The sequence below is a fragment of the Gymnoscopelus braueri genome (genome assembly GCF_963280865.1).
Source record: "Gymnoscopelus braueri genome assembly, chromosome: 17".
NCBI lineage: Eukaryota > Metazoa > Chordata > Actinopteri > Myctophiformes > Myctophidae > Gymnoscopelus > Gymnoscopelus braueri.
In genome coordinates, this window is record NC_137617.1 from 31550646 (window position 1) to 31578188 (window position 27543).

At 41.9% G+C, this 27543-nt stretch overlaps 1 protein-coding gene across 2 annotated transcripts in view; it reads left to right on the forward strand.

The window, feature by feature from the left end:
* Positions 1 to 25235, forward strand: part of myo15b (myosin XVB) — a 37157-nt gene extending 11922 nt beyond the window's left edge. Inside the window, exons 20-66 of one of the 2 annotated variants that reach the window (XM_080455138.1) lie at positions 175 to 220; positions 716 to 840; positions 1794 to 1908; positions 2351 to 2526; positions 2710 to 2803; positions 6159 to 6221; positions 6429 to 6486; positions 6656 to 6780; positions 7117 to 7212; positions 8062 to 8297; positions 8862 to 9031; positions 9653 to 9725; positions 10098 to 10280; positions 10759 to 10868; positions 11157 to 11224; positions 11655 to 11724; positions 12706 to 12738; positions 12902 to 12946; positions 13051 to 13154; positions 13784 to 13897; positions 14309 to 14381; positions 14517 to 14618; positions 15105 to 15267; positions 15773 to 15866; positions 15957 to 16230; positions 16607 to 16713; positions 16883 to 16942; positions 17043 to 17118; positions 17772 to 17890; positions 18430 to 18545; positions 18647 to 18788; positions 18948 to 19059; positions 19443 to 19713; positions 19819 to 19882; positions 19981 to 20053; positions 20172 to 20248; positions 20356 to 20432; positions 20607 to 20737; positions 21334 to 21428; positions 21555 to 21632; positions 21734 to 21830; positions 22104 to 22249; positions 22489 to 22613; positions 22723 to 22856; positions 23023 to 23156; positions 23389 to 23529; positions 24129 to 25235. In XM_080455138.1, the coding sequence (XP_080311264.1) occupies positions 175 to 220; positions 716 to 840; positions 1794 to 1908; positions 2351 to 2526; positions 2710 to 2803; positions 6159 to 6221; positions 6429 to 6486; positions 6656 to 6780; positions 7117 to 7212; positions 8062 to 8297; positions 8862 to 9031; positions 9653 to 9725; positions 10098 to 10280; positions 10759 to 10868; positions 11157 to 11224; positions 11655 to 11724; positions 12706 to 12738; positions 12902 to 12946; positions 13051 to 13154; positions 13784 to 13897; positions 14309 to 14381; positions 14517 to 14618; positions 15105 to 15267; positions 15773 to 15866; positions 15957 to 16230; positions 16607 to 16713; positions 16883 to 16942; positions 17043 to 17118; positions 17772 to 17890; positions 18430 to 18545; positions 18647 to 18788; positions 18948 to 19059; positions 19443 to 19713; positions 19819 to 19882; positions 19981 to 20053; positions 20172 to 20248; positions 20356 to 20432; positions 20607 to 20737; positions 21334 to 21428; positions 21555 to 21632; positions 21734 to 21830; positions 22104 to 22249; positions 22489 to 22613; positions 22723 to 22856; positions 23023 to 23156; positions 23389 to 23529; positions 24129 to 24215 (5272 nt within the window). In that variant the 3' untranslated portion in view covers positions 24216 to 25235. Of the gene's footprint in view, positions 1 to 174; positions 221 to 715; positions 841 to 1793; positions 1909 to 2350; positions 2527 to 2709; positions 2804 to 6158; positions 6222 to 6428; positions 6487 to 6655; positions 6781 to 7116; positions 7213 to 8061; positions 8298 to 8861; positions 9032 to 9652; positions 9726 to 10097; positions 10281 to 10758; positions 10869 to 11156; positions 11225 to 11654; positions 11725 to 12705; positions 12739 to 12901; positions 12947 to 13050; positions 13155 to 13783; positions 13898 to 14308; positions 14382 to 14516; positions 14619 to 15104; positions 15268 to 15772; positions 15867 to 15950; positions 16231 to 16606; positions 16714 to 16882; positions 16943 to 17042; positions 17119 to 17771; positions 17891 to 18429; positions 18546 to 18646; positions 18789 to 18947; positions 19060 to 19442; positions 19714 to 19818; positions 19883 to 19980; positions 20054 to 20171; positions 20249 to 20355; positions 20433 to 20606; positions 20738 to 21333; positions 21429 to 21554; positions 21633 to 21733; positions 21831 to 22103; positions 22250 to 22488; positions 22614 to 22722; positions 22857 to 23022; positions 23157 to 23388; positions 23530 to 24128 lie in introns of both variants that reach the window. The other variant, XM_080455137.1, reaches the window with a different exon arrangement.
* The last annotated feature ends 2308 nt before the right edge of the window (positions 25236 to 27543 follow it).

Consider the following 27543-nt stretch of genomic DNA (forward strand, 5'->3'; position numbering starts at 1 on the left):
GGTAACCACATGAACCCTAGTGTCCGTGTTTTGGACAGAGGTGAACATTCGGTGAAAATAGGCAAACAACAAACAAAAAAGAAAGGAATTTTTCATTCATTGAGTGCTGGCTGTTCTCATAGAATTAGAATGAAGCAGTGTTTCTTTCTTCTTTTGCTCCCTCTGTACCCCTAGATGTAAAACCACGTTTGTCCGTTGCGTCAAGCCAAACTACGTCAAGGTAAAGTTTTTGACATTTTGAATGACTACTTCAGTGAAACATGTTATTTGAGATAATCCATTTTTTTCTTCATAATAGATTCAACTGAATAAATTAATGCGTTGAGAGCTTGTAGATTGGCTATTTTCACAATTAAAAAAAAAGTTGTCACAGTATAAAACTATTAAATATATGGCCTGTTTTGGCCATAAATACATTATTTTGATTATTGGTACCGGCCATTTATTTTTATATAATACGTTATTTGTCATATCTGCCCTGTGTAGTTTTTGTTTACAAAGCCTTAAAGGGAAACAGAAATGTAATTTCTATTCACTATATGTTCCAGTGTTTAATCTCAAAAACACAATGAAATCATTCATCACAATTATTCGTTATGACAATTAATTGTTTACTAAAATGTGGTGACGGTGACGGCCCTCGTTTGATCTCGTACCCTGCGTGTGTGCGTGTGTGCGTGTGTGTGTGTGTGTGTGTGTGTGTGCGTTATGTCAGCTCCCTGGCATCTTCGATGTGGATTACGTGCTGGACCAGCTGAGGCATGCCGGGATGCTGGAGACCATTCACATCAGGAAAGAGGGATACCCTGTCCGTCTCCTATACACCTACTTCATGGAGAGGTGCTGAGCATCACACTCACACGCACGCACAGCACACGCACGCATACTAACACGCACATACAATACGCACACGCACATATAGTCAAAATCATCAGTATTCATTTATTTCCTGAGAGTGTAAAAATAAAACTTAAACCCATTAAGACCTGGAACTGTGTCATTTTTAGATTTGAGCTAAAAAGCATTATTTTACACTTTGGGCTATTCAAAAATAGCAGATCTACAAGCTCATAGCGCGGCACCGAGTGCCGCGCTACGAGCTTGTAGATCTGCTATTTTTGAAAAATCGTGAAAATGTGTGCAAATCTTCTGAATATATGTATTTTAAAGCGAACATTTTTAACTCAAATCTTTGCTTCTGGGGGTCCCTGGAACAAAATATTTTGATGGGGGTCCGCGGCCAAATACATATCATTTTGGGGGTCCTTGACATGAAAAAGATTGAGCACCACTGATATAGAAACATACGTTTTTCAGAAAACTGTTGAGATTTAGGCGACATGTAGAATCGGCTTCAGGTCTCAATGGGTTAACAGTTGAGGATTTTGTTGTATCAACGGATCTCTAGTGAATCTCTAGAACCTGGTTGTAGAAGACTGCTGTCGGAGTATTAACCGCCAAGAACTATTGTTTTTGTATACCTGTGTGCCTCATCTCATCTCTCTACTTTCTCTTACCTTATCTTATCTCCCCTCTTAGCTCCCTTCACGTCTATATTCTCTATTCGCCTTTTCCATTATCGTCTGAATTATCTTTGCTGTGTCTGAAAATGCTGCTTTTTTGTCGTCGACCGGCAGCCTGAGTTACAGCATGTTAACGAGAATGTCTCTAGGTGGCACTGAAAGCATGACCTGACATGGCAAAATGTGAACTTGGATCAGGTTCCCGGTTCATGTGATGTTGGCTACTCAAATGTCCCCCTTACCCCCCCCCCCCCCTCCTCTGTGTGTCAGGTATGGGATACTGTTGGCGCAGCGCTCCACCCAAGCTCCAGACAGGGACCAGACGGTGTCTCTGTTGGAGATGATGGGGGCAGAGGAGGGACAGTATCAGCTGGGACTCTCCAAGGTATCCATCCATGTGTACACACACACACACACACACACACACACACACACACACACACACACACACACACACACACACACACACACACACACACACACACACACACACTTTTTGTTCAGTTCACTTTTCTTTTCTGCTTTCATAATTACGTTATAGCATGTAATACTATTGACAAAGGATGAGGCCGCACAGCTAGCCACGATGCAAACGTTTATTTAAAAAGAAACCAACGTTGCGACAGTGAAGTCTTCCTCAGGGTTTGGCATGTAATACAGAAAGATAATATTTTGCATGTTTTCAATTATACACCATCTTTAATTTTGTCAATAGATATTATTGTGTAAAACTATACGTTTTACACAATATATTTATACTAAGTATAAATGAGCCTATAGTCCGTGCACCTGTGTGCAACTGTGCATGTGTTTGGGTTTTTTACCAGGTGTTCATGAAGGAGCTTCTGTACCAGCGTGTGGAGGACAAATGGAGCAGCACACAGACCTGGGCCGCCGTCACCATCCAGAGGAACATCAGGGGATTCATCTGCAGGAGGAACTTCAGGTTCTTCAGACAGAAAGCCATCGTCATCCAGAGCCACATACGAGGACACCAGGCCAGGTAGGCAGAGAGTGTGACTGTGACTGTGAGGAGACGAGGTGATGAACAGCTAAAGGCAAAGAGGAGAAACAGATGTCACAAGGGAGAAGAGAAGGAGTCAGGTTTCACCTGAAATGAGGTCGGCTGAGGGAGCAGTGACGTTCAATATGTTCCTAGGTGACCGATGCCCCCTGTCTTCTGCAGGAAGCACTACAAGCGCTTGAGGCAGTCCATTACTCAGTTTTGGACGGTAATGATGATAACGAGGAACACCATCAAGAGGCGTCATTGGAGGAAGGTACATATGGCAAGCACACATAAACAAACACCAAACGGGAGAAAGAGAGATAGAGAGACTGAAGGACACAGAGAGAAAGACCCTGACTTGGTTTCCTGGCAACCATTTGTTTAGTGACTTTATAGTACTATAAATCCCTGCCCTGACCTCCCTTATGCAATAACAGCAGTGTTGGAAGAACTGCAGTATATTGTGTAGGCTATAAGATGTAACTTGAAAATTACGCCCATCCCTGGCTGTTGACAACACCTTAAAAACCACCTCCAAAGTGTACTGTATTGTTAAATCTCTCCTTCAATGTGTTTGTCCCCCCCAGTGCTAGCTTACATATCCAGTTGTATTAACAGGTCTTGTTCTCTTTTATGCCAGGCAGACTTTGAACTTTGCCATTGTTGTCAGTGTGACTGTTTATAACGTTAAAAGTAATCCATTTGTTTAAGTTGTAGGGTTGGCCGAATGCGTTGATGTTGAATGTGTTGAATTCCACACCCTTTTTGTGATGCTGTGAGGTCTAGATATAATTTCTTGGTTCCACAGGTTGGGTTGACATACACAGTGCAGTGCCACACAAGTCACAAGTCTAAAGGTCGGCAACAAGCCATTAAATGCATTTGTCACAGAGGCTATGAGCATGTGTTGCTGCTCTACATAATTATCTTTAACTATGAAGATAATGATGTTGTTAACTCTGTAAGGAAGGTTTTTAATTAAAGCTCTTAGGATTGAAAGCGGTTGAAATGTTCCTCATACCATGTGCTATTCTGGTACAGGTGTCTGTGCCTATTAAGTGATAGACATTGTAGGGCCACAACAGTTAAATCAAGCTATTTCATTTAATCAATTATTAAAAAGAAAAGTCATCGATTTTCTTCCTTGTTCTCTTACACATTCTGCTACACATACAAAGCCACACCTACAGGGTACAGTACAGTACAGCACGCACGCACGCACGCACGCACGCACGCACGCACGCACGCACGCACGCACGCACGCACGCACGCACGCACGCACGCATACATGTTTGTATTACTATTCTTCTGAGAACATCCAAATTTTAGGATGGCAATTTTATTAATGGATTTTTCACATTTTTAACCCTAACCCTGAAGTCGAAAATAGCCGATCTACAAGCTCACAACGTGTCTCTGTACGACAAATAGATCAGGCATAATTCTATCCCTAACCCCTGAATCTAACCTCTAAATGCCTAATCCTAACCCTAACACCAACCTGAACCTTTTCCTAATTGTAAACCTATATTTTGAATCATAAAAGAACCTTGTGAGGGCCAGGAACATTTCTCAAATTCTAATTGTGGGGACATTTGGCCCTCACAAATATAGAAATGCAAGTGTACACACACACACACACACACACGCACACGCACACGCACATGCACACTCACTTCTGTGCACACCTTCAACCACACTCCGGTCTCGGACTTCAACCCCTATGACTGAAATTAGAGGCGGCAGGGCATCTCTCCTTCCGTCTACTGAATTGAAACCTTTCCTCTCGGACTTAGTTCCGACCCAGATGCACTGACAGGTAGGCTTTCTCATTCTTCTGAACATTTCGCGTTACCTTTGTGGCAAAGACATGTTTTTACTTCACCATTGTTGTTTAATCAATCTGATGTGGAACACAATGCAGAATGAATATTGTCAAGGGAGAGGCATTTCAGTGTTAGATTTCACAACAGCATAGTGTCAGGTTATGTTTCTTGACCTGTGTTTGTCTGCCGTTTTCGCCTTCTTGTCTTTGAATTGACTCTGAGCTAAATAGAATGTTGTATGTCGATCTGTGTATTATTTTGTGTTTATCGCAAGGTGTCATTTATTGTGCGTTTTATTACCGCTTACCGGCACAGCAATTGGAGTTATTGTTTTATTATAGGGTTGGACTATGGACAGACAGTTTAGCTGTCAATCTGCTGCTCACAGACAGAGAGCAAATTGGTTTAAAGTGACTTCATATGATTCAAAGCTCTTGCCCTCTATGAATATTCATTTTTAAACGGGGAGTCGAGTGGTTTAATGCTAACAATAAAGATTATATACAATATAAACACAATTTATACGGAGACATATCGTTTGTTGAACTCTTATCATGCTTTATGATGATGATTATTCATCTTATATTTGATTTAAGCACATTGTTTTGAAGTTCAATTAAATACACTTTAAATACTTTCAGGTAGTGGTGGGGTTGGGCATAGGCGTATGAGCTGTTTGTTTGAATAAACCCCATTTCCTGATGATTTATCATCATTATGTACTTAACTAAACTATATAATATAATATAATATAATATAATATAATATAATATAATATAATATAATATAATATAATATAATATAATATAATATAATATAATATATAATATAATATAATAATGAAAGGATAATATGGATATGTGGACAAAAAGATGCACATCTGACGATCAACAGTTAAATTGAAAATTTCACCATCAGGAATTTCAAATTGCTGATGAAGTTCTAGTGAGATCGAAACATTGAACGGCAATAAAAAACAGCTGAGCTGAAAACCAGTGTGCGGATTATATTTTTACATTAACTGTTAATATGGATATGTCCTCACACCAATTTGTGTCCTGCAGTGTCCACTTTATCTTGCAATGTGATTGTGAAGCATCACCAGCTCAAAATTTCTGTATGTAAAGGAAACACCTTATTTCTCAAGCTGTAAACCTCCTGATTAAACGCAGTCTTTCTGGACTCTTGTAACTGTGACCAATACTAGAGGTGGGGCCACGAACACATGGGTGGCACAGGTCTATATAACAAGATGTGTTGCTAAGAATAGCACTCCTGATGAAGAAATGAAGGAGTGCTGAGTGTTTGCTTGTGGTACTGGGATAAAGGAAGCTCACTCACCTGAGAGTGTTTACAGTGTACAGTAAAGGGTTAGAGTATAGAGTTTATTAATTACTGGACCACGAGGAAGGTAAAACTCTAAATATGAAGCTGTGGACAATTATGGATTCTGATTTGTTTCTCTGTGATGTTGTGTATTAATTTGTCAGATAATGTACTGTATGTAGTGTTCTATTAAACCAGAAACCTACCTGCAGATTAATCTCTTGTGTGAATATATCCAGCAAGTTAGATAAGAGAACTCTGATTGACAAGATGATAGACTGGCCAAGCAGTGCGATCGATCGACTGGTCAAGCAGTGTGACTGATCGACTGGTCAAGCAGTGAGACTGATCTACTGGGTAACCAGTGTGACTGATCGACTGGTCAACCAGTGGGACTGATCTACTGGGTGACCAGTGTGACTGATCGACTGGTCAAGCAGTGAGACTGATCGACTGGCCTGTTTTCACTTCCAGGAAAACAAAGAGCGAAACAAAGTAAAGGCTGCCACCAAGGCTGAGTCTGTCTCCCCTGGAATGGTGAGTTTGATTATTAATCTGACTTATTAAGGTTGTTAATTATTAATGATGAAAACATCTATTCAAAAACACACAGTTCTAGTATGTCCATAACAGAAAAATAAGCCCATTTCAGGGGCAACTGTGTTGGGACAGCAGGAATTCTACTTCCTTCTGCGATTACTCCATATGATAACAACCATATTCCAATATGTTTTTTCCTGCTAGGATGTGGGGATGTTGGAGATCCCGGCGGAGTTATCAGCCAGACTTCGCAGTGCGGAAGGTCAGCATGACGCATTCAGATTGCAAAATATGATTACATTGGATTTGATAAAACTACACACACATCACATGAAACGTATGAATACTATGGCAGTCCATAATATATTCATTGTCCAAAATATACCATTGAGTTGTCAGTGTGTTATTGTTGTTCTTTCTGTGTCCACCAGGGCGGCAGCATGCTTCAGGGGTCACTGAGGTAGCGCCTCCTCAGGTGAAGGCAGAACACCAACTTTCCTTGCCAAAGGATATAGACAGATACCCATTCTCTCGCTATGCCAAATTCATACTGAAGGTAAGCCACACTGGTATCCAAAGAACACACTTACACATACAGTAGGCTACACACTGTACATTGTTGAACACATGTATACGCTTTGCTGTATTCAAATTTAGAACATCTCCAAAAAAACTTTTTATAGCCACAAGCTCCACAAGCTTGCAGATTGGCTTTTTTCACTATACTTGAAATAGGGCTTAAGTGGTTAATTCATAAGTTCATAATTTTGTATGTTTGGGTCTCAAGAGTCCCTTAAATGTATTGGAGTCAAAAGTACAATATTTGTATTATAAGTGTCAAGTAAAGGTACTTTATTTACTGTCCAGCACTGATGAGTTGTCTCTTTCTAAGGACACATGGTGCCAGCCTCAGGAGTACCCCCTCCAGAAACCTCTGACCCCTCTGGAGCCTGACGATGCACGCACCGCTCTGGACATCTACAAACTAGTCAGTGTACACTTGTTTTTCTGATTATTTGTGTGTGTGTGTGTGTGTGTGTGTGTGTGTGTGTGTGTGTGTGTGTGTGTGTGTGTGTGTGTGTGTGTGTGTGTGTGTGTGTGTGTGTGTGTGTGTGTTTGAGTGACTTGAGAAGGTCACTAAAAGTTTTGCCTTTGAGTTACTTTCTATTTTTAAAGGGAATTCAGCCAAACTTATACAAAGAGCCTTAACCGCTTGAATCCCAGCATCCCTATTCTGGGGGGAAGTTAGCCAGACACTGGCTCTGCTATTTCTGGTGAAGAAATTGGGTGTAGAAGAAAGCAAGAGCAGACCAAGTACGGTTGCAACTCAGGTCCGTTTCACTAAGTATAGAGGGTTTAAGTGGTTAAACTTATTAGGAGGCGTCCGAATGTTCCTGCCCACACCACCATGCAGACTACGGCTTCAAATATTCTACACTGCATCTGGCTTGGCCAGGCGCTCCAATGAACACAACTGACTGTGTTTGATGGAGGGAAGACGGGCAGGGGAGGACGTTCTCTGTCACTGCACTAGAGACTCCTACTGGTTGGTCTGTTCAGCAGGTGTGTGGAACTATGAGGCATAGCGTGTTCCTCCACATGCATTACACCCTCCCGGTGAAACTCCTCACTGTCAGGTGAAAAGTATTCAATATATATCGTAGCAGACATGTGGTTGTCTCTACCATCCCTAAGACCAACCAGTAGGGGTCAGCAGTGACAGGACTCTGTGTGTATGTGGGGAAATGGCATAATTACTAAATTGGGATAAACTTCTCCTTCGCATTTAGCACATACATTTATATACGTTTTTTTTGTTTTGCCACTTTCTTGTCAGGTGTTGCGATTTACAGGTGACTCCGATCTCAGTGACTGGCAGGAGTATATGCTAGGCAACTACATTGTGGAGAAGGGCCAAAGCCGACCAGCCTTGAGGGACGAGATCCTGGCCCAGCTGGCCTACTGTAGCTGGGACAGCAGAGAGGACGAGAGCAGCCTTAGAGGATGGCTGCTGCTTGCCTGTTGCCTCAGTGCGTTCACCCCCTCACCAACACTGGACAAAGCCCTGCTGAAGTAGGTTGTAGCCAGTGATGGAAGAAGTTCTCACATGTTTTACTTAAGTAAAAGTAGCAATACTGCGATGTAGATATACTCTGTTACAAGTAGAAGTACCGTATTCAAAATGTGCATGAGTAAAAATACAAAAGTATCGGCATAAAAATATATGTGCAGAATGTCCCATTTTAAAGTTCAAAATGTATTAAAAAATCGGCTATTTTCAAATGGTAATTTCAAATGTTTGTTTTGTAATAATAATCCAAATCTATAAAGTAACTAGTAACTAAAGTTTTCATATACTTGTACGTAAAAGTTCAATATTTACAAAAATTACAGTTACTCACATCCGTTAAACACTGTATATACTGTACAGTATATTGTAAAACGAATAGTGAAAACACAGATCTCCAAGCTCACAACGCATTGTGATGCAGCTTATTGTGAGCTTGTAGATCGGCTAATTTAGCTATTTTGGAAAATGTTGAAAGTCTTTGAAGATTTTCGCCTATACATGCCCAAAATTGGAACCCCAAATTGAAAGTGGTTAAAAAGTTGATTTGCTGGCGTTTTCCTTTCTAGGTATGTCTCTGACCGTAGTCCAGGGGAGTACCGCTCTCTGTGCCAACACAAGCTGCTGACCTCTCTCCAGCTGCCTGCCCCCGCTGCCCGCCTCTACCCGCCCACTCAGCTGGAATGGACCACCAACAAACGGAGGGGCAAGATGGTGCTGGATGTACACACCTTCAATGGTATCGAGAGTTTATTAATTTATTATCTCTGTCTCTCTCTCTATTTGTCTGTATTTTCCTCTCTGTGACTGTTGTGCCCTCTAGAGCCAGACCGATATACTGTATCAGTTTGGCCAATTATAGATGAGCCATTATTTGACTTTTTTGGATGACATCTGTATCTGCAATTATGCAGCCAATGTGTTCAGATTTTTTTTTACCGCTTTCAACCCGGCATCCCTATAATATGTCATTATAGGAGAATAAATTCAAATGTTTTCAAACATTGAACAGGGCTCAAGGGCTTTTTTTCCCCCGTATGTAAGTACATGTTCTCAAATAGAAACATGAATCAAATCAACGTTTTTCAAGTATATTACAAAATGATGCATATCGGTCAAAACATCGGTAATCGGTGGTCCAGGACTCCAAAATCAGGATTGGGTTCAGACCTAAAAGATCTGTCATCGGTCAGGCTCTATGTCGCAACAGCTGTGTGTGTGTGTGTGTGTGTGTGTGTGTGTGTGTGTGTGTGTGTGTGTGTGTGTGTGTGTGCGTGTGCGTGTGTGCGTGCGTGTGCGTGAAATGCATGTGAGTGAGCTTTAATAATGTGATACAATGGTCCTTTCTTTCTTTTTTCAGATGAGAAGTTGACAGCTGAGGTGGAGTCCTGGACCACAGGAGAGCAGCTGGCCTCATGGCTTCTCCTTTTCAGGTAGCCACACAACACTAAATGCCTGCTTATCTCTTTAAAGGTGTGCCTATGACATTTATTGCATCATTATAAATCATAATCGGAAGCACATACAGAAAATAATTTGCAAAGCTCAAATGCGTTTTGACACTCCATAGTCCAGTTGTGATATGGCTTACTGGTTTCATTGCTATTAATATGATATAATATATTGCTATGTAAAATAATAGATCTGCTAATTTCCGGACCATTTTGTGGCTATTTGCGGCTATTTTCAATGCCATCCTAAAATGTTTATATCCTCACATCTATAGTGATACAAACGTGTGTGTGTGTGTGTGTGTGTGTGTGTGTGTGTGTGTGTGTGTGTGTGTGTGTGTGTGTGTGCTGTAGGGGCGTACCCGAGGGTCCACAGGGCTGGTCTGTGTCTCTGCTGGCTGATGAGGGCTGGTCCGACCTGGCTGGTTCTGACTTTGTCATGGACCTGTTAGCTGGTGCTGAGGCTGAGGTGGTGCCTCCACCGGGGACACCGTCCTCCCAGTCTTCTGACTACCTCTTCAATGGTGATGGAGACAGGTAGAGCAAAGCCAACATCTACAGTGTATTCATACCCACAACCTTAGACTTATCTTGTTGACTTATTTGATATGTTCCATCTTTTTTGTCAATTTTACATATTTTATCTTTACCTTTTATCTTTGTCGAGCTCTTTTGAGGAAAGCTCAATATCCAAACCAGCACGGGCTGGATATGGACGCGTCAGGCACTCCTGCATGGACACACACACACACACACACACACACACACACACACACACACACACACACACACACACACACACACACACACACACACACACACACACACACACACACACACACACACACACACACACACACACACACACACACACACACACACACTGTGATGTATCTTGACGACACTGCAAATGAGGGCAACCTCAGTGTCTTTTTGAGAATAAATAAAGGTTGAATAAATGAATGAATGAACACACTGTGAATGAATTCAACCCTCTTTCCTTTGTTTTCTCCAGGATGGTAAATAGAGATCTGGATGGCTTCATCCCACCAGCCCCCTCTATGCAGGCTCCTGAACTGCCTGCGTTTGACTCGGCCCCCTGGAGCAGAGATTACCCAGCAGAGGGTAGGCATTCAAATCATTTACACCCAAGCCACACCCAAAGTGTGCCTTGGTTCCAATGTGTCAGGTCCTTGGATTTGCCTTCTTCTTTTTTCCAATCTTGGATTTACTTTCACTTGGTAGTGTTCTTGCTTAATTAATTCACCCAGTGGCCAACTGGCTAGGTCAGTAAGGAAGTGATTCTTTATTGATGGTTGTTTTCCTTCAGCCACTAATTTATTCAACTCACGCAACATTGGAGCCATCAGATCCTGTTGTGTAATATTTGTTCCACTGCCTATGTGTTTCCAGGTCGTGGTCGACAGATGGATGCCTACCTAGATGACCTATTTGATCCTGTACTGGACCAAGGACCTCCAGTCAGTGTTTAAACGTCTCTTCCATTTATTAGATTTTTTTCTAGCTATAACCCGCACTAGTTGCATGTGTTCCTACGCTCGCTTATGCCTCAAATTGTCACCTATGAGTTTCACTAAAGCACACATTGGTTGTTGTATGGATCCTGTGACTGACTTCTCATTGTGTAAGCTTGTTCCAATGGATTGTGTATCTCCATTTGTATCTTATTACAGTGTGTGGTTTGTGTTTCCTTCCTTCTTGGGCGTGATTGTGTGTGTGTGTGTGTGTGTGTGTGTGTGTGTGTGTGTGTGTGTGTGTGTGTGTGTGTGTGTGTGTGTGTGTGTGTGTGTGTGTGTGTGTGTGTGTGTGTGTGTGTGTGTGTGTGTGTGTGTGTGTGTGTGTGTGTGTGTGTGTGTGTGTGTGCGTGCGTGCGCGCGTGTACGTCTATAGGACATGGAGAGAATGGCCATGTTAAATCGGAGGATGAGAGGGGGAGGAGGAGTCGGCATGTATGGAGCAGGTAGGACCTTCCTGTGTCCTGGAACTCTCCCCATACATCCATCCTTACATTTATCCATCCATCTGTCCCTCTATCCCTCTCCTCCTCCACAAAATCACTATATCACTATTATTATCTATTATCTTATGATGGATAGTTGTATTAATTGATTCAGGATTGTTTTTAGTCTTTTTATATTTTCCCATTTTTTATCATAATTTAGTTATTTTGCCAATTCCCAATTCCCCCTGTTTGGTCGTCCCTCATTGTTGCTGACCCCTACTGGTTGGTTTGTTAGGGAGGTGAACGTGACCACGACCTCTGATACTCGTGTCAATCCCCGCTGTACTATCAATAAATATATATAAAAAAATAAATGTAAAAGTTTGAGAACCACTGCCATACTCAACAGGCACCCTGGTCAACCTGTAGGAGTCGCTATTGCAGGGACAGAGATTGGCCTCCCTGGCCGGCTTTCCACCCTCAAACACAGCCAATTGTGTTCGTTGGAGGAATCAAACCCTTAGCGGTAAAGCGCAGTGTTAACCCATTGATACCTGGAACGCATATGTGTCACTTTAGATGTCTTTGGCTATTCAAAAATAGCAGATATACAAGCTCATAGCGCGGCACCGAGTGCCGCGCTACGAGCTTGTAGATCTGCTATTTTTGAAAAATCGTGAAAAAATATTTTTTATATATTTTTCAGAAAACTCTTAGGATTTAGATTTTTTTAAAGAATCGTCTCAGGTCTTAAAGGGGTAAAGTTAGCAGAGAGTGTTGGGTGGGAGGAGTAGGACGGAGGCGCCGCATCCTCCCGGCGGGGGCTCCTCACTGGCAGGTGAGCCAGTAGGGTGCAACAGCGGTGACAACGCACAGAAATGTGTGTGGGGAGGAATTATTTGGCATTACGACTGGGGAGAAAATGGGGTAAAATGTTTTGTCTACTCTAAATTAATTTTAAATAAATACAAATCCAGAAATGCTAATTCTATTTTCCAGGAATGCCGATGACAATGCCAGGCTATGCGATGGGTAAGTGAGAGGAGTCAATCTGTCTCAATGTCTCAACATTATCTAGAATAGATATAGTCCATCTATCGTACAACGTTTTAGTTTTTATCACACAATAATGGACAGGTGAAGAAGCATTTGTGTGTCTTTATATTGCTCAGTTTTCTGTATGGTCTCTATCCAGGAATGCCCGCGTATGCTGCCAGTCCTATGATGCCAACCATGCAACGTAATGCATAAACATACACCACCATAATATCTGATAAATAATACACTAGATTAACATGTAATATACAGTATGCAGTGTTTCATGCTGACCGTTATTATCTGCAGCTATGATGATGCCCCAGGTTGCCATGCCTGCTGTACCTGCTGTTGACCCTGGGCAGATGGCAGCAACCCAGCAGGCCCTCATCAACCAACAGGCCTTTCTCATGGTGAGACCGTGGAGATGATAGGGTGTCTGCAACAGCAATACGAAATGAGGTCATAAATAAACATCCCGGGGTGCGTGGTGGCACTGGTGGCTCAACCAGCGAGTGCACTACCACATGCTCCTTGTAAGCAGTGGTGTAAAGTAACTAAGTACATTTACTCAAGTACTGTACCTAAGTACAATTTTGAGGTATTTATACTTTACTGGAGTATTTCCAGTTTTCAGTACTTTTGCTTCTGCTCCATTACATCTCAGAGGCAAATATTGTACTTTTCTCCACTACAATTATTTGAAAACTTTAGTTACTAGTTACTTTGTAGATATAAAATATTATATTATGAAACATACATTAACCACTTATTTTATTTTATACATGGGCTATTTGAAAATAGCAGATCTACAAGCTCACAACGTGTCGCATCTTAAGTATATTTTGATGCCAATTATTTTGTACTTTTACTCAAGTAACATTTTGATAACAGGCCTTTTACTTGTAACAGGGTATTTTTATATCGTGATATTGCTACTTTTACTTAAGTCAAATATCCGAGTACTTCTTCCACCACTGCTTGTGAGTTGTGAGGACCTGGGTTTCATTCACCCTCCCCTTCCTCTCTCCCTGTCCCACAGGCCCAGCAGATGACCATGCAGGCGATGACTTTGTCCCAGCAGCAGACCCAGGAGCAGCAGCAGAGGCGCCAGTCTGACCGCCGTCCCACCAGCTACAGGCACCATGAGCCAGAGGTGTGTGTGTATGTCTGTGTGTATGCATGCGTGTGTGCTCATGTGCATGAGGGATAGCGTGTTCCTCCGCATGTATTACATACATCCTCCAGGTGAAACTCCTCACTGTCAAGTGAAAAGAAGCACCGGACATATATGTATTGAGGAGACAAGTGGTTGTCTTCACCCTCCTCAGACCAAACAGTAGGGGTTGGCTGTAACAGGGACTATACAAACATGGGAGGAATTTGCACAAACTAAATTGGGGAGGAAAAAAACAACTAAACAGTTCATTAACAAAAGCTATATCTTTTGTCAAAGACAACATTGATATTCAGCTTGTGTGGGTACTGTATGTCTTAAAGTGTTGTAACTCATACATCTAGCATTCTGTATATAAATACCTGTATATAATCTATATTCCCCACACAGCCAGATATTGACCACACTGACCCTAATGACCTGGAGTCTTTCAGGGATAGGAAGGATTACTTCCAGAAGATCGGTTAGTGGAGCATAATCTATATATATATATAATAACACTTTGCTTGCTATTACCGCCATTATTAACTGTTTATACATTGATGATTGATGTTAAACTGCAGATCATAAAGACATATCATGTTCTCATCGTCCCTAGCCAAACAGCCGAAGCCTCGGCCCACCCCGGTCAGCCCGCCAAGACAGCGGCGTTCCCCTTCGCCACCTCGACCACCCCCACCAACAGCCCCTAGGCCTCAAGGTAAGCACACGAAGATGAACTAGCGAAATTGGGGATCCCTTCATTCCAAGTAGAACTTTAATGTTAATGTTGCCTTACAAATATCATACAGAAGGATTGATAGGTTAGACAAGGATTGATAGGTTAGACAAATACTTATATAAACTTATATCATGTTTATTAGCAACAGAGTATGAGAGGTGGTGTTGGCGCAACTTGTTTGTTCTTTTTCTTCAAAAAATCCATTGTTTTTCTTCTTTGCCATAATTTTTTATTGTTAGTTTTGCTTATTTTCAGGATTCATTGTTTTGCTCATTTTGTTTTCTTTATTAGTTATTTGTTTGCTTTTATTGTTCGTCTTTTCTCACATTTATCCTATATACACTCTATATAATCGTATTCTCACTCATATTTCTTCAACCTATACCTCAAATATATTCAACAAAGTTAGTCATTCATTCAGTTACAGTAAGTTAGTCTTCACTCAGAGCCTTCTCATCTTGACAGTCAGACGTCCCGCCTCACCGCCCGCCAGAGAGACTGACTCTGCTAGACCGACCCCTGCCCCTCTCTCCGGCTCCAAGGACGAACCCACCTCCAACATCCGCGACATCATCAAACAGTACAACAGCAGAGCTGCCCAAGAACCCACTCCTTTTGAGCCCGTTAGGTCAGAGTCAAAGCTCCCCCCATACCCATCCTGGGGTGACCTAGATATACTGTATGCTGGGACAAATTAAGGCCATGTTTATGGAGTTGGAACAAAATGGGGGAAACTAAACAGAACAAAACCTTCTTGTCTAGTGTCCAGATTTGTAATGCCCTGAAAGTTCATGCCCCCCCCCCCCCCTACACCTCCCCTGACAAAAATATGAATGGTTCTGATCGGAGAGTTTCTGAGACAAAGTGTAATTGTCCATTTCATAGACTCGAAATGAGTCAATCTTTACGGTTTGACAGTACCACCTGGTGTAAATGTGTACACCGTTCACTATTTTTCATGTCAAATTAATCTCTAATAGAAAATGGCAAAATGTCTTGGCATACTTTTTACATAACCATGCACAGTGTTGGCTAGTGCACACTGTTGGCTGTTGGCAAGCTCGCAACAATACAAATTGTTTATTTATTTTGCAATTAAATATGAATAATTACGTTTTTTCCTGTCTTTACAGAGTTCCCGGTATCCATTTTGTGAAGAAGAATGACCATAAAGAGGAAGCTCTAGCTAAGCTCAGAGGACAAAAGGTCCAACCGCAGGTGAGGATCGTCAGTACCGAATAGGTTCAATATAAGAGCAAAACAAAGGCTTTCATTCAAACTTTCTCTTCTTCCCCTGCTAACTGCTTACAGCAACAGTGGGCACCTCCTCCAGTGCATCGTCCGGTGAAAGCCAAGGTGGAGCAGCCTCCGCCCGATAGACCCCCTACGCCACCTTCTCCTGCCTCCAGTAGGGGTCCTCGTTCCATCTCCCATAGTATGAGACAGAAGCAGCGCTCCCTGGCTGATCTCTTCGGCTCCCAGCGCTCCCAGAACCCCCCGTCTGTCCCCCCAGAGAACCCACCAGCACCACCTCCAGACCCCATCACTCAGACCATCCCAGACCCACCCCCCATGGCCGCCCCTGAGCTCAGTAGGTGCCCGTCCCCCAGCTAGCAGTCATAAAATAGTTATATTACTCCAGTTCATTAAAAGCCTTTATAGTACACTAATGGTATTTGAAAGAAAGAAACAAAGCGGTTCACTCAAAAAGATTTCATAAATTACATACATTTTGACATAAATTATGTGAGGTCGACGTGGACCTGCTATCCTAGTTACTTTGTAGCACATATTTGTTTTCTAAACACTGTAATTATTTGACCGCTGTTGTGGCTAGTTGAGTGGCTTCAACATCTTCAGGTGCGTGTGACATACAGACAGATGAAAAAAGAACGAGACAGCCTCATTACAAACGTTTTGGGTTGCTGCGAGTACAGTATTAATTTAGAATCTGTTCTGGTGTGCAGAGCCCATGTCCGAGGAGGACGGCGTTCGCTCTCAGCTGTTCAGATTCTCTGCTAGTGTGTCCTTCTCCTATGCAGCCATGCCTGGGAAACTGTTCCTACGCAAAGAGGTTAGCGTCTCAATATGCATAACTTACAGAAATTGAGATACACACAAACGTACATTGCATACATCACATGCACAAGACAACTGCATCACTGCATGTTATTTTTAGAAGAATAATGACATATTTCACAATCATGTACAAATATGTGAGTATATATTTTTTGTATGTACAGGTTTTTTATCCCAAAGAGAAGTTCAGCCGCCCCTACATCCTCAATCTGTTATGTGAACAGGTTTGTAATTGTGAAGGTCGTTCCATAATTTTTCACCAGACATTCACCAGTTACTACTCATTCACTGCTCATTCATTCATGCCCATTGTGTGGTGTTTAGATCATGAGGGACACCTACTCCCACAGCTGTTTAAGGATCACCAGGGAGGAGAAGAGAAAGATGAAAGATCTACTGGGTGAGAAAACATCAGAAGACAACATGATATGACTGGGTGTGATTGGCTAACAATTGTCCCTAAAGATTATGGTCAACGCCATAGTGTTCAGATTTCAGTAGACTTTACTAGGGTGATGCCCGTTGGGAACGCATGACTTCGGTGATGCAATACCTGTGAGATGCCGCTCATCCCTTAAAGGAGGAGTTCACCCAAAAAATGACTTATTTTCTATCAATTGCACACCCTATGAAGCCTTGAATCCATGGATTCTTTTTTGTTTTTGTCACATTCCTAAGCTAATAATTTGATTCCCGTCTCCTACCGGCTAATGTATCCGGTAGGAGACACAAAGTAGATTATTTGTGTCTCCTACCGGAAATACACCTAGTCATCAAATTATTGTCTTAGGAATGCCACAAAAACAAAAATAAATCCATGAAATCAAGGCTTCATGGGGTGTGTAATTGATAGAAAATAAGTACTTTTTTGGGTGAACTCCTCCTTTAAGCTTAATATATATATATATCCCTTAATATAAGATATAAGATATGGATTTCAAATAATATTAAGGGCCACAGTTTGTTCATTCATGTAGAAAATAGTTGTCTGTAAATGTTACCATTGATGCAGTATCACACATCATAATTTCATTCACTGCTTGCCTTCTATAGCGAGTTTCCACGTGGGCACCACAATAAGCACCATCCAGGATGACAACATGAAGAAGAGGATAGTCATAGCTGCTCGAGATAACTGGGAAAACTACTTTTCTCGCCTGTTCCCTGTGAAGGTAAGCGCTGGCATCTTGCATTTCTGCACACACGCAGCCGAAAACACATATGACAACTTAATATGTGTATGGATCAAATATGCTGCAGAGCCAATCAAACAAAGCTATGGGGAAATGAACCAGAACAGGAAACTGGTATGCTACCTTCGGGAAACCCAGGACTACAGTCATGCACATAGCCGATTGTGTGGTTTGTTTTATTAGTCAAATATTCCACTAAATTTGTCAATTAGTCAAGTGAATGTAGATTCAATGTAGCCTGGCTCCAGCCCCTGAAATTTCTAGCCTGCCTGTAGAAGGCAGGGTTTTCTCGTTTGCAAATCTAAACGACCCAATCGGGATCGGGATAATCCAGTATGAACCAATCGCCAAAGAGTCCCACTTTGGCCACGCCCCCATCTCAGAAAACGGCTGCACTGAGACGGCTTTCAGACTGAATAATGGAGTGAAACGAAATGAAAATTCAGGCGGAGTGTCAGGCTAGATTCAATGTTCACATCTGTAAAATCATCAATATGCTAAGTATGTTCTTGTTTTAGACCGTTAGCGGTGATGCTCAGGTATTGGGTATATCTCATCGTGGGATTCGTTTGCTGAAGATTGTCAGAGCATCAGGCATCAACCCCAAACACCTCCATCTGCTAAAGAGCTACAGGTATGTTGGTGCACAACGTTGTTGTTTACAGTGTTACATTCACCTGTGTGGATGTCGGATGCAAGTATAAACTACAATTTTCGTGTGTGTGTATGTTTTAGTTTTGCTGAGCTTCTGTCTGTGGAGCTGCGAGGGGCTGACACAGTGGAACTGGAAATGAAGAATGAACAGCTGAAACTGCAGTCCTCCAGAGCACCTCAGATCACCTTTATGATCCAACACTTCAGCAGGGAACTCATCAAGGTATTTTCATCACGCTCAACCTGTTCAGAATTGACCCTTTTGACCATGGCACGCACGGCATGGATTTTTTCTTGACCTAGTAATGTGCATGTGGAAGTACCATTGCATGGAGGTTTCAACTTTTCAACAGCTTACCTAAGATGATGTCTCACCATTCAGGACTCAGGCCACGTGGTTGCTCTGAAGAGCTATGTGACCGATGACAAGAGCCTGCTCACTTTTAGCAAGGGTGATGTCATCAAGCTGCTGCCAATAGAAGGACTTCAGCCAGGTGAGGTCATCATGAGGCGTTCAGATTTGCAGGTGCACATGACATTTATCGGAAGGCCTTCAGCTTTTTGAAAATCCTATCAAATGTCAGCCATGATGCTTTGAAAAAACTATATTATATGTTATGTGCATGTGCCAGATGGATCTTACATTGATATCAATACATTCATTAATGTACTCAACCAGAAAGTAATTGCCTTCATCTTATAGTCTGTTGCTTAAACAAGTTGCTATTATTCATGCTATTTGTGTCTCAAGGATTTCAATATTGAATACTGGTGTGTCGTTCTGAAGACATCATGTTTGGGAAGCATGCTGGAGAAAATATCTGATGTTCCACTCACTGATGTTCACTCATTTTATATACTTGTTACCCTCTTGCAGGCTGGTGTTTTGGCACCATTGGAGGGCGCTCAGGGCTTTTCCCCAAAGACGTCACTCAGCCATCGGCCGCCCCAGACTACCACTGTGTCCACCTCGACCGAAGAGATGAACGGAGGAAAAGCATGCGAGCTGGTCGGCCTACCAGGCCTCCAACCTCTAGGCCATCGCCCAGTGCCGATTCAGGCTTGCACAGCAGAGATGGCTCAGTCCAGGGGTCCGAGCTGGACTATCTACAGTACACCATGGCTGACTTTGCCATGAAATACTTCAGGTACAATGATTACGAGTCAGCAAGTTGGTTCTGGTCGGATTGAGTAAGGTATGTGAGTTGCAAAAAGTGCTGTGTCATGATTTTCTGAAACTCTTCACATCACAGAGCGAAGGCAACAGGTGGACCAACTAGCTCATGGGACTTCTCAGAGATGGTTGAGCATACAGGGGTATGTACTGTAAGGCAGCACACCAAACCTCAGCCTTCATCATCCCTCATCGCACATTTCACATCTAATACAATATCTATGTGTTCTTTTCACTTTAGGTCCTCCTAGAAGAATCCCTCATCTTTTACGATGACCCCGAAATGAATGACTTGGCTGTCCAGTCCTTCTGCGGTGAGCTGCCTAAAACTCATCTACAGTAGCAACCACATTATCACTACTCCTATTTTAAGTTCTACCGTTGGCTAATTTATCGCCTAATCTTCACATTCCCCTCTCTCTCTCTCTCCAGGGTTGATGCAATTCACGGGTGATATGCCAATGCAGGAAGACCTCACTCAGGAAGGCTGTTTGCTCTACTTCTTACAGGTCTGTGTTTGCTCTTTCAAGAATGTCACTGAGCTGAATTGGAATTGAAAGACAATTCAATTGGGATTTGAATCTGTTGATGTGTTTCTGTTTTTCCTCTCTGTTAGCTAGGGAAGGAGAAAGAGGCACTGAGAGATGAAATCTACTGCCAGATTATCAAGCAGACAACAAAGCACCATGTCAAGTGAGCACGTTTCATGTATTTTGTGGAATATTATACATTTGTGATCATAGCATGTAAGAAAAAAAAGTTACTACAATTAACACTCAGGATTTTACTGTGGGTTCATGTAGAATGAGACCAAATGAAGATTCACACAAAAGTGAACTGTAGTGATTCTGGTTCCCGTGTCCACAGGGAGCGTTGTACCCTGGGTTGGCGTCTGTTGAACCTGGTGACAGGCTTCTTCCCCTGCTCCAACATCCTGCATCCGTATGTCAAACGACATCTACGAGACATCGCTCATGACCCCACACACTCGTACCAAGGTACGCACACAGATACTGCACATTAGGGGTGGGCAACCACCTCTTTTTGATCTACCAGGTGATTAGATTGGGCTATTGAATTGATCAAGTAAGTTGATCAAAAACAACCATTATTGTTTGATGTGCATAGATGTCAAAATCTATCTTATAATTATTATTCATATAAAATTATTGATTCATTCATGGTTAAGTTTTATAAATGATTTACTTATTCTGTGGCAATATTGGTTTTCACTGTCTGGCACTAAGCGATCACACCCACATAGTACACACATACACATAGCACATAGCATGTGCAAATCACACATGCACGCATCTACAAGTGCATGCATGCACACACACACACACGCGCATGCACGCACGCACGCACGCACGCACGCACGCACGCACGCACGCACGCACGCACGCACGCACGCACGCACGCACGCACGCACGCACGCACGCACGCACGCACGCACACGCACACACACACACACACACACACACACACACACACACACACACACACACACACACACACACACACACACACACATACATACACATACACATACACATACACACACACATACTAATTTATATTTATATGCCTTCAGAATTAGCCAAAATGTGTCAAGACAACCTGCAGCGCACTCTGAATTTTGGAGGTCGTCGTACCGTCCCCTCTCAAGCAGAGTTGGAAGCCCTCCTGGTAAAGTGAAATGCAAATCCATGCACATACACCTCTGTAACTTATAACCCCATTTACCTTCAGTATGTTGTATGGTTGTCAGTGCACACAGCAGAACGGTCCTTGAGTCTGTCTATCCTCTCACAGGTGGGGAAACGTTCTCGCCACATCGCCATTCAGCTACCAGGTGGTGTGGATTTCCCCATCAAGATAGAGAGTTTCAGTGTAAGATTGATTCATCTGTTGTGTTATTTTGCTTGTCATCCCCACCTCTATGAAGACGATTTCATGGTCTCAAATTAACGCAAATAACTGTTTCTGCACAGGTGGCAGGGGAAGTGGTGGCAGAGTTCTGTACGGAGATGGGGGTCTCACATCCTGCAGAAGTCAGAGAGTTCTCCATCCATGTTAGCTGGCCCCATGGTAAACATCTCTGAGGAATAATTTGACCTCCTTGTATTTATTTTAGCATTTATTGTCTTTAATGTCTTTCATCTTTTATTCTTTCCTCTTAATCCTGCTTTTTATTTTGAATGTCAAATCACTTTGCGAACTCATGTTTTTAAAGGTGCAAATATTAATGAAATGTAATACATTACAAATTGTGACCAAATTATGCCACGAGGAATCACAGCCAAAACTGTGACGAAAAAAAAAGATAAATCCACCTCTCTTTCCCTCCTGTCCTCTTGTCAGATGGAACGGTACGTCCTCTCCACCCAGAGGAGTATCTGTTTGACTTCCTGGATGACACCTCTGTCATCTTGTCTTTAAGCAGAGTCATATGGAAGCAGCCTCTCTCCTTCTGCAGTGAACTCTATGTCGAGTTCCACTACCAACAGGTGCAATCACCCCCCCCCCCACACACACACACACACACACACCCACCCACCCACCCCCACACACACACTGATTAACAGAGATAGAAACTGTACTAATTTACTAACCTGTGTGTGTGTGTGTGTGTGTGTGTGTGTGCGTGTGCGTGTGCGTGTGCGTGTGCGTGTGCGTGTGCGTGTGCGTGTGCGTGTGCGTGTGCGTGTGCGTGTGTGTGTGTGTGTGTGTGTGTGTATGTATGTAGGTGCTAGGTGACTACCTGGATGGGAATTTGCTGTTGCCTGGCAGTGGCTCCTCCTTGGTCCAGCAGATGGCAGAGCTGTCAGCCCTGCAGCACCTGGCTCAGGGACTGTCTAACATGCTATCATTGTAAGTCGTACACATTTTGGAATTCAAAGACTTTACCTTATATAATAATCTCTGAAGCATCGGAATTTCCCAGTTATCTTTTCTCTCCTCTCTTTAACTCCCACTAAAGGCCAGAGTTAAAGCAGTACCTCCCACAACAGGATGGCATCAAAAGCAACCTTGAGGAGATTCACTCCTTCTCTTTGGGCCAGCTGGCTGCCATGCAATCCCTCACCCCTCGAGATGCCAAAATACAATTTGTTGGTGCGTTTCCTTTCCTTTCCTGTCTGTTCTGTTCTGTTCTGTTCTGTTCTGTTCTGTTCTGCTCTGCTCTGCTAGATACTGTTCTGTTTTATTCTATTAAATTCTAAATCAAACAATTAGAGTTGATAATCAGGTGTGAGATGTGTCTCTGTTCACTGTCCTCCAGAGTTTCTCAGCTCCACGCCTTTGTTTGGCTCCAGTATCTTCCTGGCTCAGAAGGTCAGCCAGCGCGGCTGTCCCTCACCCTGTTTAGTGGCCATCAACCAGGAAGGGGTGCTATTCTGCCACCCCAAAACACAGGTAATTTAAGCGACATCTAATTACTGTCAAATCAGTCTCTGCACAGCTTAGAAAAAGCAACAGCTTAAACTAAAGGGACAGTTGCAGTATAGACTGAAAAAAACAAAAACAGTCCCTTCACAAAATTCTACAGTTTCTGAACATATTGCTGGGACTGGGAGAGCTGAGAGCACATATTTTTACTGTATGCCACAGACACACTGTGATGTGTTGTTATTTCCTTTGATTGCAGGAGAGGACATTTGTGATTCCACTGGTGGAAGTGCAGTCCATGCGTACAATTCGCCCTAAGAAGCTAAGCAAAGTGCCAGCAGTGGAGATCAATTATGGCAATCCAGGCCATCCTAGAAAAGTCACCATTCACGTCAAACAGGTAAGGACTCCATCAACAATGGGAATGACTCTGTATTACTGTACATTATGTGAAACTGTCAGTTAGTCCTAAAAAAATGACATAATTTTTTTAAGTATGCCAAACAAACAAACAAACCCCAAGGACAAGCAGAAAAGAATACTCCATCTTGAGGCAATAATCAATTGCATCTTGAGGCAATGATCAATTGCATTTGCATGCAATTGCATTATTAAGTGTGTGAAATTACATCATGAAAAAAGTGATAGCACAGCTTGTACCAGTCTCAATGCTTGCACTCATCCTTTTCCTGACCTCATACGTACCTGGTAAACAGCGAGCACAGTCATCAGAATAGTCATATTGGCCTACAACTTTTCAGTTTTCACAAATTGAAATGTCAAGTAACTGCCCCATCCATGGGATTTGTGCCTTCGAGTCCTGTTTCAGTTCTGCAGCATCAGATCAGATCTCTCTCTCTTTCTGTCTGTCTCTCTCTCTCTCTCTCTCTCTCTCTCTCTCTCTCTCTCTCTCTCTCTCTCTCTCTCTCTCTCTCTCTCTCTCTCTCTCTCTCTCTCTCTCTCTCTCTCTCTCTCTCTCTCTCTCTCTCTCTCCCTAAGGCCAAGGCACTGTGCCACATCCTTGCTGTAATTATGGAAGAGCTGATCCGGCCATCTATCAACAGCTCCATCTCAAGTCGACAGTAGACACGTCTGTGTGCACGCACGCACGCACGCACGCACGCACGCACGCACGCACGCACGCACGCACGCACGCACGCACGCACGCACGCACGCACGCACACACACACACACACACACACACACACACACACACACACACACACACACACACACACACACACACACACACACACACACACACACACACACACACACACACACACACACACAGGTTAGTAGATTGGTACACACAAGTATGTCTGAAGTGGACTGGAAGGAATTAATTCACCGTTAATCATTGACTTGTGTAACAGGAAAAAACTATTACTTTCTACCCGTTTATTAGTTTTTCTTTTATATTGTTTGATGAAACTGGATCAAGTGTGTATTTACAGGTATACTTTAGCCGATTGTGGAAATCAGTTCAATTTCAAATCAATTTACATGCATGTGCATACATACTGTACATATGCACATGTATAAACACACAGAAGTCAATTCATTATTGATTATTATTGTTTGTTTTTAATATATTTTAATATTTAATATTTTTGTTTAATATTATCAGATTTAAATAAAACATTCCTTATGTATTAAATTAGTTTATGTCATGCCAGTTGAAATACTTTGTGATTATGTCTATATACATTATGATTTTATGTATATTATGGAAATGTATGTTTGTCTAATAAAGGTAATACAGGAGGAGTTATGATATAAATATAATAAATATTTTAAAATATGTTGAATGTAAAGTATGTTTCAGTTGTTCCTATGTTTTCTCTCAAAGGGTCTGAATGAGTGTAAACGTTTGCTGATAGGAAAGTCTCCTATTGTTCCAAGAACTGCAATTCTACCTTGCAAACAATTTATTTCAAACCATTATAATTCAAAACAAATGTTGGTTATTTTTTTTTACATGCTTTACAAATACAATTGACTTGACTTGGCAAAGCTGCAGACATTCATATCTTTTATTCAGCACTGATCATATCAGTCAGTTAGGTTGGCCACAGCAGTAAATCACAACAAAATGAAACAAAACAAATATTCAAATAAAATATAGCAGCAAGTGTCAATGAATGAGGTCCAAGCAAGTGATGGAAAGAAGATAACTATGAGAAGATAATGAAGATGATAAAGATGGTGACTTTTGGAAGAAGATCAAGATGATGACGAAACGGGAAAATAAAAAACATAATTTGGTTGTAAAAGTACGTTTTGAGAAGTGATTTAAAAGACGGTACTGAGTTTGCTAGTCTAAGATTATCATGCAGGGTGCTCCAGGGCTGAGGAACCATGAGAGCAAAAGTCTGGTCACCTTTGGTTATGAGACCAGGATTTAGGAACAGACAGACCCTGCATGAGGATCATAGGCAGTGTTGCTTAAAGGAAATAACATGTCAGAGATACTGTATAACTGGGAGACAGATTTAAGTGGGAAGTGCATGCACCCAAAGACTAATTTCTCAAAATGGACATATCTTCTGTTTCTGCGATTCATCTCTTCCTGCAAATCCATGTTGGCCAAGATCATGTTCATAATCTGTCCTGTGAAATGAGACAAAATACCAGCTATACCTGTAGATGAGTTCATGACAATTCATGATGCACAGCAGCCATTACAATTCACCTCACAGGAGAAACTACTGAGTCATGATTGCATTGTGTGTATCAAGCTGTCCTCCAGCTTCCTTGAAATGGAAGAGTCAGGTCAGGGATACTGTATACAATCTGGAGCTATGTGTGAGGTTTCCAACTATGTGCAAAACTCTCCTGTGACTCCTGGCCCTTGCAGTAAATGAAGTTGTTTATAGTCTTATACATAGTCTTACATTAGTATGTAAGAGTCAAAATATTACAGTTGATAAAATGAATGTTGAATTATCTTTTAGGGCCTTAGCACATTTCTTTCTATCTATCTATCTATCTATCTATCTATCTATCTATCTATCTATCTATCTATCTATCTATCTATCTATCTATCTATCTATCTATCTATCTATCTATCTATCTATCTATCTTATCTTCTTATCTTATCGTCCACAAGATGGACATACCAAACGAGTATTATACCAAAAGAAACGAAACCATTATACCAACTAAACAAATGTTAAACTAGGGGAATCATTTTGGAGGTGCACGGCACTGGAGGTTCCGGTCATGGGTTCCGGCCACCTGATGACGTAAAGTTATTTCCGCTTCGACCGGATCACATTAATCAGAAACACCTGTGAGAGCCTCAGCCTGGTGACGCAACTGCTTCAGTCCATAAAGTGTCGTTACAACGCAGCGCAACATTTCAAAAATCCACGACACGCAGCACTCACTGCACGTCTTGTCTGCACTCACTGCACGCCACAATCAGGTTCTTTCGTGACCATGAGTATTAGGAGAAGGTTAGTAGGCATTTTTATGATGTGAAAAGTGATGTTCTGTTAATTTAAAACGTTACATTTTCATTAGCGTCCTAATCCTGACTAAATTAGGAGCTACTCCTTACTTGGCCAGGATTAGGAGGATTATAGTAGGCTACTTTTCTCCTTGGCTTAAATTGGCAACCCACCTGAAAATGTATTTGTTTATTGCAGTCAGATGGGGTGAGTCGTGACCCCTGCTGTTACTGAACTAACAGCAGTGATAACTATCAGAATGGAGCTTTAACGTTTTTTAACAATAAAAAAAAACACGCTCTGCCCTTAACTCGTAAACTGGCATAAATGGCTCATTGTGCCAGTTTGCAAGTTGATGTGTTTGCCAGTCTAGTAGTGATGTGACTTGCATAAACGTTAGCTCAGCTGCTACTGTAGATGAGTTTTGTTGATTATATTATAGTCTAACCAGAGCCTTGGTCTTAACTTGCTTCTCCCACAACTTTGCCTACTTTAACTTGGGACAACTTAGGACAATATAAAAAGTTACTGCAAACTTATTAGGTGAACATGGAAGAAAAAAACTCATAAGATTTAAACTGTCCAACAACAGGATATAATTTATTTTTTATTGTTTGATACTAAATTTGTTTTCTGCTTTAAAGGTAGGGTAAGTGATATTCTTTTTGGTTAAAACAAAAGTTTTTTTTATTAAAAAAAGTTAAAGCTCTATATTCTGATAGTAATCTTTGCTATAGTGTTTGTTTAGTCACAGGGGTCTCCCTGTCTCGTCTCCAGCTCTTTAACCAACAGAAAACACATTTTCAGGTAGGTGACAAAATGTCAGCCAATCAGGAGAATAACCATTTATCAACTTAATTCTTTATGTTCCAGTTACAATTGTGTCTGCTCATTTATTTGTGTCATCACTTCCAATTTTACTTGTTTGATCTGTGTCCTGACTGATTTCTCCATCCCGA